Source organism: Crocodylus siamensis, chromosome 6 (assembly GCF_052110815.1).
Source record: "Crocodylus siamensis isolate JL-2025a chromosome 6, ASM5211081v1, whole genome shotgun sequence".
NCBI classification, from domain to species: domain Eukaryota; kingdom Metazoa; phylum Chordata; order Crocodylia; family Crocodylidae; genus Crocodylus; species Crocodylus siamensis.
Window position 1 is genome coordinate 20,656,195 of NC_143400.1, and position 11,912 is coordinate 20,668,106.

The following is an 11,912-nucleotide window of genomic DNA, read 5'->3' on the forward strand; positions in this document are numbered from 1 at the left end:
TTTCGACTTTATGACATTTGATCCGACACCACACCATGCCAGCGAACAAGTTTGCTGAATTGCCCATCTCCCTGGAGAACATCTGTCCAAACTTGCTTGGACACTTTCTTTAAGAAAGCAGACAAAACTCCAGACAAACCTGCAGCCAGGACCCCTGAAAGACTCCAGCCAAGAACCCTCCAAAACATCCAGCAAAGTCACCTCAAAGAAGTCCTTCCAAATCAATATGATTGCTATTTATAGTATAAGTACATTGTATTACTCTTCTATAATTAACTACAAAATCCTGGGTTATTTTTGGTGAAAACAGGGTATCAGGCCTTGGTTTGGGAACCAATCCCCCATTTATAATATTGTTTCTCATGGGAAAATTGGTTCTGAGTTAAAACTTTTTGACCTAAGACAAGGTTTTCAGGAACCAATTGTGTCATGAATCTGAGGACTGCCTGTATCCAGATAGTCCAAGGGGAAATGAAGTCCTTCAAGAGGCAGCTCTGTGAGAAAATGTGCTGGAGGGAAGGTGAAAATGATTGGAAGCTGTGTAAATATAAGAAGAGTTTACGAACTGGGCTAAGGTTTTCTGAATGCTGTGTAACTATGGTGGATATAAACACCCCACTCATTTGCAATGCCCACATTAATGAAGAAGTGGCTACTTAATCTGTAATCTGTGACTTAGATTATCTATTGAGATAGCTACTACTCAGATACTATGAAGAAGTATATTGTGAAACACTGCAAGTATACCAGGTTAGGATATTGTCATCCTGTCAATAATTGTCAATAATCTACATCATTATTATTTTGGTTTGAGATTTTTAGTGATACCTTGCTTTTAGCTACCAAAAATAAACCTAAATATATTTTCTTTCTCTCCAACCTTCACTTTCTCTCCTTTTCTCCCCTTGTAGTTGCATAGTTATCTCATTGACAATACATAGGATTTCCTTATGCTATTTGTCCTGCCATCAACAGACAGAAGTAGGATCTGAATTTTATTTGATACAAAGAAGCTTAATAAATTATATGAAGACCAAAATAAACCTAAAGATTGAGAAAGCTGTTTTCCCCCCTCTTTTCAGTAGTGATAGTCTCATCATCAAATATCCATTTTTGTATTTAAAGGTACTTGAAAACACTGAGGTTTAGACTGAATGGAAAAGTTCTCCAAATAGAGATGTCCTCTTACCCATAAATAGAGAAGTACACTTTATTCGTGGTAATTGCTTTATTTATTTATGTATTCATTCATTCATCTCTTCTTCTAGGTTAAAACTTTGGTGAACAAGTGGCCATGGGGAACCAGACAACTGTCAGCTATTTTGTTCTGTCAGGCGTTTCCAGTGACCCACAGTTTCAGCCTTTCCTTTTTGTGCTGTTTCTACTTATATACCTACTAACAGTGGTGGGGAATGGGGCAATTATGGTGGTGATAAGAGCTGATCCTCACCTTCACACTCCTATGTATTTTTTCCTGTTCCATTTATCCTTCCTGGACATCTGCTATTCTTCAGTTACAGCCCCAAAGATGCTGCAGAATTTCTTGGCAGATGAGACACCCATTTCTTATCATGGCTGCATTGCCCAGATGAGCTTAATTCTTCTGGGGGCCAGCGCAGAAGTTTTCATTCTATCAGCAATGGCCTATGATCGATATGTTGCCATCTGTGACCCACTGCATTATCAGGGGACCATGAATAAGCAAGTCCGCATAAGACTGGTGGGTGGTGCATGGCTAATTGGTATATTTTATGCACTTACAAATACTGTTCCTGTGTTACATTTGCACTTCTGTGGCCCCAATGAACTGGACAATTTCAGTTGTGAGCTCCCATCTCTGCTAGAAGTGGCCTGCACAGAGACTTTCACCAGTACGATGACTTTTCTCACTTCAGCTTTGTTAGTAACTTTGGCCTCATTCTCCATTAGCCTTGTCTCTTACATCTGTATCATCTCCACCATCCTGAGGATACGCTCTGCTGAGGGTCGGAGTAAAGCCTTCTCTACCTGCAGCTCCCACCTCACTGTGGTCATTCTGTGTTATGGGTCTGCTTTGTTTCGATATCTGAGACCCAGTTCAGCCTCTTCAGTGGTTCTTGACAGAATCTTCTCAATCCAGTACAGTGTCTTAACTCCCATGTTGAACCCTATCATCTATAGCCTGAGAAACAAGGACGTGAAGGCAGCTCTGGGGAATATACTGGGGAAGATTCGAAGCTTGTGAATGTATTTCAACATTTTGCAGACAAGGTTCTTTGGGTGAATCTGATGTCTTTTATTAGACCAACGTAAATATTTAAGTTGGTCTAATAAAAGACATCAGATTCACCCAAAGAACCTTGTCTGCCGACGTCCTTAGACCAACACAGCTATAACTAGGCTTTAAACTAGGCTCGTCGGGGGAAGGGCAAGATAAGGGAGGAGGAAGCCTTGGACTGCCAAACCAAACAGCACTCATAAGTACAGCCCAGCCTAGACCAACGAGCGGAACATATACCCAGGTAAGCAACAGGGGCCAAGACAATGCTGTGATTAGGGGGCCAGTGCACATATCCACAGGAGGCCTCAAATGCCTCTACACAAACGCTCGTAGTATGGGAAACAAGCAGGAGGAACTTACCCTCCTGCTAGCTGACACCAACCCGGACATAGTGGGGCTCACTGAAACATGGTGGGACCCAACGCACGACCGGGCGGTGAATATCAAGGGCTATAGGCTGTACAGGAGGGACAGGACAGGGAGGAAAGGTGGAAGTGGGGCGCTCTACATTAAGGAGGAATACACATCCTCATCAGGTAGCACAGAGTTAGAGGAGGGGGGCACACAGAAGTGCTCTGGGTTAGAATACAAGGAAGTTGAGGGGAAAGAGACTTAACGGTGGGAGTCTACTACAGACCACCCACCCAAGGGGAACAGCTAGACCAGGAATTCGTAAGTCAGCTCATGGAGGTAGTTAGGTCAAAGGATGTGGTCATCACGGGTGACCTGAACTTTCCAGACATCTGCTGGGAAGAGCAGTCAGCCAGGTCTGACCGCTCACGTAGGTTCTTGGCCAGAGTGCAGGACCTCCATCTAACCCAGGAGGTGCGCAGCCCCACCAGGGAGACACCTTGTTGGACCTGATGCTGGCCACAGGCAACGACCTGGTGAGGGGACTGCGGGTGCTCGACCACCTGGGCGACAGCGATCATCACCTGCTGGAATTCACCATCCAGCACAAGGTGGCAAAGGCCTGCAGCAAGGCAGCAGACCTAGATTTCAGGAGGGTGGATTTCAATAAGCTAAGGAGAATAGTTGGGGAGGAACTGAGGTCCTGGAGGGGAGGGGAGCCGGGTGTCCAAGAGGAGTGGTTGCTCCTTAAGGAGACGATCCTCCAAGGCCAAAGGGAGGTAATCCCAACATGGATCAAAGGGAGCAGGAGGGCACACAAGCCCCCATGGCTCATCAAAAGCATCCGGGAATGTCTCCTAGCTAAAAGGAAGGTGCACACCCAATGGCAGGGAGGGGCCATCCCCAGGGAGGACTATACTGCGGTTGCTTGGGGATGCAGGGGGAAGTCAGGAAGGCCAAGGCGGAGATGGGACTGGGACTAGCTTCCCAGATCAAGGACAAGAAGAAGTCCTTTTTTAAATACATAGGGGGCAAAAAGAAGGTACCAGGTAATGTGGGGCCCCTGCAAGACATGCTAGGAAATTTGGTTGTCACACCAGATGACAAAGCTAACCTATTTAATGACTTCTTTGCCTCCATTTTCCTGAGCAGGGACCAGATAAGCCCCCGCACCGAGCCCCTGTCAGGCCCAAGGGGAGGCGCACCTAGGCCATGGGTCAGGGAGGATCTTGACAGGGAACTTCTGGAGGGACTGGATGTATTTAAATCAGCTGGCCAACCGCACCTTGTCATGCATCCATAAATGCATCTGAAGCAGGTCCAGAGAGGTGATCCTCCCCCTCTATGCGGTACTGCGTCCAGTTCTGGGCGCCGCACTTCAGGAGGGATGTGGATAACATGAAGAGGGTCCAGAGGAGGCCACTCGCATGATCAGGGGCAGCAGGGCAGGCCGTATGAGGAGAAGCTACAGGACCTGAACCTGTTCAGTCTCCACAAGAGAAGGCAGAGGGGGCATCTAGTGGTCTGTTACAAACTAGTCTGAGGGAACCAGCAGGCATTGGGGGAGTCCCTGTTTCCCCGTGCACTACCAGGAGTGACTAGAAATAATGGTCACAAGCTGGCAGAGGGTAGATCCAGACTAGACATCAGGAGGTGCTACTTCACCGTCAGGGCGGCTAGGAACTGGAACCAACTTCCAAGCAAAGTGGTGCTGGCTCCTACCCTGGGGGTCTTTAAGAGGAGGTTAGACGAACACCTTGCTGGGGTCGTTTGACCCAGTACTCTTTCCTGCCATGGCAGGGGGTTGGACTCGATGATCTGCTCAGGTCCCTTCTGACCCTACTAACTATGAACCTATGAAACTATAACCTAAACCCCTTTCAACATTTTGGAAATACTAATAGGATAATGGAAATTGAGCGTTAAAATATTCTGCTGACATGTATTTGGTTGAAATGGGCTTCTAGTCTATAAAGAAATAAATACTCCTAAACCGTAACAATGTCTGCACTGTCGTGGCCATCATCAATCTAACCTTTTGTAAAGATACTGTAGGAAGAGAGATGCCTGAAAGGCATCAATGGCGATGAAATAATCTGTTGTATGAACAGTTCACCTTTTCTTTTCAAGTTTTTGTTCTGGAGAGTGACAATGAGTTTACAAGTGTTGTGGTTAGAGCATTGACTTGAGAAAGACCTATTCCAATGTATGTTAGTATGCTGAAAAAGCATATTCAACAAGAGAGACAGAAAGTTTCAGCCTAAAATTCTCAGAAGTCTAGAGCATAGGTATGTCAACAATGGGGGCGTCCACATGAGACACTAATCCACAGTGGTTACTGTGCATTTATTTAATACTTGTATAAGCAAGTACTAAATAAACATAGAATCACAGAATCACAGAAGTGATGAGTCGGGAGGGACCTAGACAGATCATCAAGTCCGACCCCTTGCCATGGGCAGGAAGGAGCACTGGGGGTGGAAGGGGTCATAAGACCCCAGCCAGGTGCCTAACCAGTCTCCTCTTGAAGATTTCCAGGGAAGGTGAGAGCACCACCGCTTTGGGAAGCCTATTCCAGGCTCTGGCCACCCTTACCGTGAAGTAGTTCTTCCTAGTATCTAACCTAAACCTCTCCTCCCTCAGCTCATGGCCATTGTTCCTGGTGACCCCAAGGGGGGCCCTGGTGAACAGACTTTCCCCGAGTCCCTGCTGCTGGCCCCTGATAAGGCTGTAGGCAGCCACAAGATCTCCCTTCAGTCTCCTCTTGCGGAGACTGAAGAGATTCAGGTCCCTCAGCCTCTCCTCATAGGGCTGGCCACGGAGGCCCCCAACCATATGAGTGGCTTCCTCTGGACCCTCTCCATGCTGTCCACATCCTTCCTGAAGTGCGGTGCCCAGAACTGGACACAGGACTCCAGCTGTGGCCTGACCAGCGCTGCATAGAGGGGGAGCAAGACCTCTCTGGACCTCTTAGTGATGCCCCTGTTGATGCAGGGCAGGGTGCGGTTGGCTCTGCCTATTGCTTCATCACATTGGTGACTCGTATTCATCCTGGAGTCAATTCTGACTCCGAGATCCCTCTCTGCCTCTGTGCTGCCAAGAGGGGCAGCCCCTAACCTATAACCATAATGCTGGTTCCCTCTCCCCAGGTGCAGCACCCTGCACTTGTCCTTGTTGAACCGCATCCTGTTCAGATCCACCCACTTCTCTAACCTATCCAGGTCTGCCCAGATGCAGTCCCTGCCTGCCGGTGTATTCACTTCACCCCACAGCTTGGTGTCATCAGCTGTGAAGTAACCAGAGTTACTGCGTAGTAGCACTGGCAAACATCTTTTAAAGTGATGCTAATGCTCGGTAGCCTAGAAATACTGCACAGTAGTGTATACTACTAACACTACTATACTACTAAAAATACTGCAATGTTAGTGCTGTGATGTGTTACAGTGCAGTATTATTCAGCTTTTTGGCAGTCGGTGTCTCATGTAGCTGTGCCTACTGAGATGGAAAATGTGTGCTTTGGACCCAGCTCCAAACTTGTTGGAGAGACAGGGTTCTGGCTATGGGACCCTCCATCCCTACTCAAGGGAGTTCTCTAACACCAAAACTATTGATATGGAAGGGGCAACACCATCACTATCACTTCCTGCTTGGATTTTTTTTGAAAAATTATTGACCTAGCTCCAAGAAGGGTTCACAGCTGTGAATCACATATTATGGAAGGTAGAACTTGGTGCTGTTCTTAAACAATAGCATTTTTAAAAATCAGCTTGAACAAGAAACCTTCCAGAGACTGCATTGTGTTAAATATGGTCCCATTATATTAATTTACATCTCTGATTCAGTTTATAAGGTCTACTGGTACCTCTGTCTGATTTCAAATTAAACATGACAGATTGCCCTCTGTGGCAGGGCACTGTGTGTGCCTGCCACTTTAAGGCCTTGGAGCTGGCAGCCACCAGGTGCCTAATGAGGGCAGGCATTTTAGGTTCAGGGCTGCCCATATAAATAGGGCAGTTTAGCTGCAAGAGGCCAGGCAACAATGTTGCCTGGCCAGAGGACTGCTGAATTTCATTGGGAGGTAAGGGAGGAGCTGTAGGGGGATGGTAAGGAGGCTCCTGGTCCTGGGTATGACCTAAAACTGCACCCTGCCAGGAGTGGGTAGCCTGGTGGGGCTCTCAGTGGTGCAGGAGCCCCCAGGAAATGCCAGCCCAGTGATCACCCTGGTGGAAGGTGGGTTGGGGCACCTTGACCCCTAGCCCCTACCACTGGGTGGGTAACCCCTTTATGTGGAGGGCCCAGAGGATGGACCCCTGAAGGGAGTGAGGGGCTAGAGACTCTGACCTGATCAAGAGAGTACCCTTGGCTGGCCCGTGTTGGGGCCAGGACCAGATTGGTCAAAAGGGCCAGGGGCCCACCATGAGGGACGCCCAAGAGCTGAGAGCCAGGGGTTCTGACTGGCCCGGAGGTGGGCCAGGGCTGGTAGCCAAAGGTCCTGGGGGGACCACACCCAAAAGGAGAAAATGGTTTCAGGGAGCTACATAGCCTGAATGAAGGCAGGGTAGGCTGCCTGAAAGGAGGGATCTTGGAGGGGTCCTGATAGAAGGATTTTGGGGCCCAGTGTGGGGCTGGTGATGTTGAGAACAACTAGATTCCATCTGCAAGGCTTGGGCTGTGGTGTAGGGGAGGAATGGAGCCGCAGATAGTGCCCCCTAGTATTGGGGCAGAGAATGGGCAGCGTCCTGCTTAATTGACATCTTTATTAATCAATTAAGATCAAGGTGTGGCGGGTGAGAAGACTGGCGGTTAGACCAAGATCAGGTGTGTGGGCCATGGTTGGACCGGCCTTGAGGAGGCCCCCTGTTACACCCTCTCTTGGAGAATTGTGAGATTCAAGTTCTGATGATCTTTTTTTTTTGGATGATCTACTGGGTAGCTAATGTGGCTTCTGCCTTAACACGATGGCTATTGTGATATGATTAGCAGGGATCCGGGATTTCCATCTCCCATGAAAAATGGAGTAAAATGCGGGTTTTCCCCCTTACTGGAGTAAAACATGGATTTTAGCAGAGAAACCCACAGACTTCGCAGTTTTGCTCCAAGTCCTTGGCAGGCTGGCAGAGTTCCAGCCTGTGTGTGTGGGGAGGGAGCTGGGCAGGGCTGGGGCTGGGGCTGCTGCCTAGCCGGGCAGTGTGTGGGGCTTGAGGCTCAGGGCTGCAGTGCACAGCCACAGAGCCCCAGTGGGGAGCAAGACAGGGCTGCAGGAGGGTCATCCAGGGAGTGTAGGGGGGGCAGCTTCCTACCACAGTGTGCACTGGGGGGGCAGAAGGGACCTGTGCCCTCCAAATCTGTGTGTGGGGTGGAGGCGAGGTGGGCTGCCTGCTGTGGGCTGGGGCCTCTTCCCTGGTGCCCTCCCACAGGGAGCCTCTGCAGCCTGGTGTCTGACCCAGTACTTCAGGGCAGAGTGAGGCCGTGCAGGAACGCTGCTTATCACTGTGAGCTCTGCACTGCCCTGGTGATGCATCCCCTGCCACTCCAGAACTCTTGTGTTGAGGCGAATTCAGTGTTTGACTAAAACATTTCTTCCAACAATCTCATCTTGATATGAAAGACATCAAGTCATGACTGATTTTTTTTTCCATTGGAAGTTTGCCCCAGTGATCAATAACTTTGAATGTTAAAAGTTAAGGCTTTTTAAAGTGAAATCATAGGTCCATTATGCCTGACACTCATAGATGATGGAGCCATGTAGGCCTGCAAATTATTGATTTTAGTGGCTAAACTGGTGTTGTAGGTTCTATTCCTATGCATAATCCCTATAGCCAGCATCACCCCAATGCTCCCCACCAACTCTCAAGAGGACCTAAAAATAATGTCCTGTAAATTGTTGAAATTGTCATCATGTGTGCAAATTGCATGACAAATGCTCACAGAAGAGGTGAAATCAGACTTTAAAGAGGCTTTTAGGGAAGTTTCTGGCAGCAGAAACCTTCAACTGGGATATACTGGGCAGATCTACATGAGACGCTTTACTGCACAGTTGAGATGATTACTGCAAAGTGAACATCCACATCTACATATGCAGATACTTACTGTGCAGTAATTGGCTCTAGTCATGAGTAAATTTGCTACCTGCAAATATAAGTAGCAAATTTACTCATGATTACTAGCTGTGCAGTAGCACACATGTAGATGCCTGACCAGGAGAGAATGTGCTCCTGGTCAGCTGGGATGCAGGGGGTGGGAAATTGCTCCCTAACAGTGGGAGCTGCATGCTGCTGGGGTGGGCTCTGCCACCAGAGCCTGGGTGCAAACAATGTCCCCCAGCACTGGCAGTAAGGAGCTCCCCACCCTGACTCTGCAATTGAAGGGCTGGGCTGAGACATCTCTGTCTACCAGTACCAGCTCCAAAGTCACAGGGCCATGGCCACAGGAACTGAGCTGGGAGAGAAGGACCTCTCAGTGCCAGCCCCGCATCCACAGACTTGGGACTGGGAGATAAGGATGTCCTGGCCTGAGCCCTGTGATCATGGACTCAGGTTGGGAGATGAGGATCTCCCAGAGCCAGCCTCATGACCACAGAGTGGGGGCTGGGAGCTCCCTCCTTCCAGGACAGGGGGACATTGTTGCCACCTGGGCTCCGGTGTTGGAGGCAGAGAGCAATGTCCCAAGCCCTGCCAGGAGACAGCTGTCTCTTGGCCCTTGGGCTAGTACCCAGAGGGAACTTAGAGGTCCTCCAGGCTGCTGCAGGGGCTGATTTTTATGGCTGCTGGGAATGGGAGCAGTCTGCTGCTAGGAGCAGCAAATCTCCTCCCACATCTTTGCATGTGTAGACACATGCCCTGGTGCATTTATTCTCTAGTAGTTTACCCAAGTGTAAACTGCTTCCAGATCTTTTGCACCTGTAGACACACCCACCGTTGCCCTATTGGTTGTTTGGAATCTGGGAAATTCCTTAATCCTCAACAGACTTCTACCCTTTTGAACTCTTCTATGGTAAATAACCTTGGGGTATATTAGACCTTTAGGAGGCCTGGTAGGTACAGGGCCCGAGAAATCAAAAAATATTCCAGTAGGTTCCCAAACTTTGGTAATGGTGGGATTTAGTGAGAACATTCACCCAGAGGAATCTCCACACCATGCAAAGACTCAGAAGCAACAGTATAAAATGCCCAACTTTAGGCATAGCCACCAAAGGATTGGGTCCTATTGCTAATCTCCTCAGTGGAAAGTAAACTGCTAGACAAATGACAGGTGTTCTTTGAGGTTATGAGACATTTCGGGGAGGTGGATTATGAAGCTTGCTAGTGGGGGGGTGCCATGGGACCTAGATTTTTTCATGTAAACCTCCTAAAACTGTTGAGGGCTTGGGGAAACCCTCAGTGCCTCCATCTGTTTTACAGTTGAAAAGGTTCCCCAACTTTATTATTACATGCATGCACCCCATGACAGTAACCATTACTTCCTTTTAAAAGTAAATAAGGTCAGAAGTCAGATGTATAATCATCAAAATGTTCCTAAATGTCCAGCGATATATCATCCCTAATGTCCCCAAAATGTCCCATTATCAAAATCTCCTCACTAATCCTTAAATTCTATTTTACCTCTAAGCTACCTCCTAAGCTTGAATTGATCAACTTTTATCTCACAACTTCATCTTATTTTATGATTAAGTTACATACAGCTGCATGGAGGAAAAACACTCACTTATCTTTTGAATTACCCTACCTTTTACAATTTTTGGGACGCTGCAGATGGGCTAGAACGTGTAACCTTAGATGCCATACATACAGGAAACCCTTGGTATACGCAGGTTCAGCATTTGCAGTTTCAAATACTCACAAATGCCAAACCCACATTTTAAATACACTTTAAACACTTACTGGAGCTCCTCGGGAGCTTTACGCTTGCTGCCACCGGACTCCCGCTGCTGCACTCTCGCTGTTGCCACCAGAGCCATGCCCTCCCCCACAGCTGCTGGGGCACTGCGTTCATGAATGCAGTGCCCTATGCGCAGATTTCACCATTTGCAGGGATCACGGGAACGTATCCCCCACAAATGGCGAGGATCACCTGTGCAACCTAGGTGATTCAGAGGAGAAATACAATTTGGGGCTAGGGTTATATTGTTCCACTGGGCACATCTACACATGCATTTAAATGTGTTGGCAATTCACATCAAGCGGTTTTTTTTTGCAAGTTTCTACACATTCACTTGGCACTAAAGTTAATGGCAAGTCCTTCCAGCCCTGCCATATGCACCTGTGGCCGCCAGGGGAAGCTCCAGCCTCCGCCTGTATAGCTGCTAGCACTCTGCAGCCATACTGAAGGCAGAGTCAGCTGCCAGAACTTGATGGCCATCTTGGAAACACAGCTACATCCTCTGACCCATGGCCAGACCCTTTCCTGACCAGAAGCTATGTACCCAGTGCAGGGGCAGCACATGCCAGCTCCCTCCTTACCCATCCTGCCTCCCCATGACAGGGCTCCTACAGCCCCTGCCCCTGCCCCTGCCAGCAATGTCCAGCACCCTGCTGCTGCACCTCTGCCCTTGCCAGCAATGACCAGAGACGCATGATTTGTTGGCCATGGTGCTGGCCCAGCAGCTTCCCCTCCCCCCCAGGCCCTAAGAAAGCCATGTATCCACCAGCAGGGGCCAGAACATTTGCTGCAGGACGCCCTGTCCAACCCCCTCCTCCTGCACTCCCCACTCCAGCTTGCCTGCCTAGCCACTTACACCCCCTGCCCACCCCCAGCACCACTTTCAGGACATGCACATGGGTGAGACAAAAAAGCTTTATTTCCCTCATGAATCTCACAACTATCCCTCCCCACTCAACAAACAGAGCTCCCTCCTCCACCCCGTGAGCCCCCTGTATTTGTGCACTCCCCTGGGGCCAGTGACCTGCTGGGTGCTGGCTGCAGCCTGCTGCTTCCCCTCCCCAGCCTGCCATCAGAGGTGGTTCAAGCACCTACATTGAACATCTTCAAGAGCAAAATGGATGCTTATCTTGCTGGGATCCTATGATCCCAGCCGACTTCCTGCCCTTTGGGCGGGGGGCTGGACTTGATGATCTTCTGAGGTCCCTTCCAGCCCTAATGTCTATGAAATCTCCCCAGGGCTGCTGCCTGACTATCTCTGGGACCAGGGCCAGCACCTGGCTCTCACTTCTGCTCACCCCCAGCAATACTCACCTATGGCTAAGCAGGACCTCTGGCTAGGGAACAGAACTAGTGGTGGCAGCCTGGGGGCTGGGGGCACACAGGGCCTTCAGTCCTCAAAGGTCCTGATATGTGTGCTCCA

At 49.1% G+C, this 11,912-nt stretch overlaps 1 protein-coding gene across 1 annotated transcript; it reads left to right on the forward strand.

Annotated features, from left to right (window-relative positions):
- Positions 1-1,294: 1,294 nt before the first annotated feature.
- Positions 1,295-2,224, forward strand: LOC149861531 (olfactory receptor 5BS1-like). The gene has a single exon (XM_090052562.1). It carries the CDS (start codon positions 1,295-1,297, stop codon positions 2,222-2,224), a length of 930 nt encoding a protein of 309 aa, XP_089908688.1.
- Positions 2,225-11,912: the final 9,688 nt, after the last annotated feature.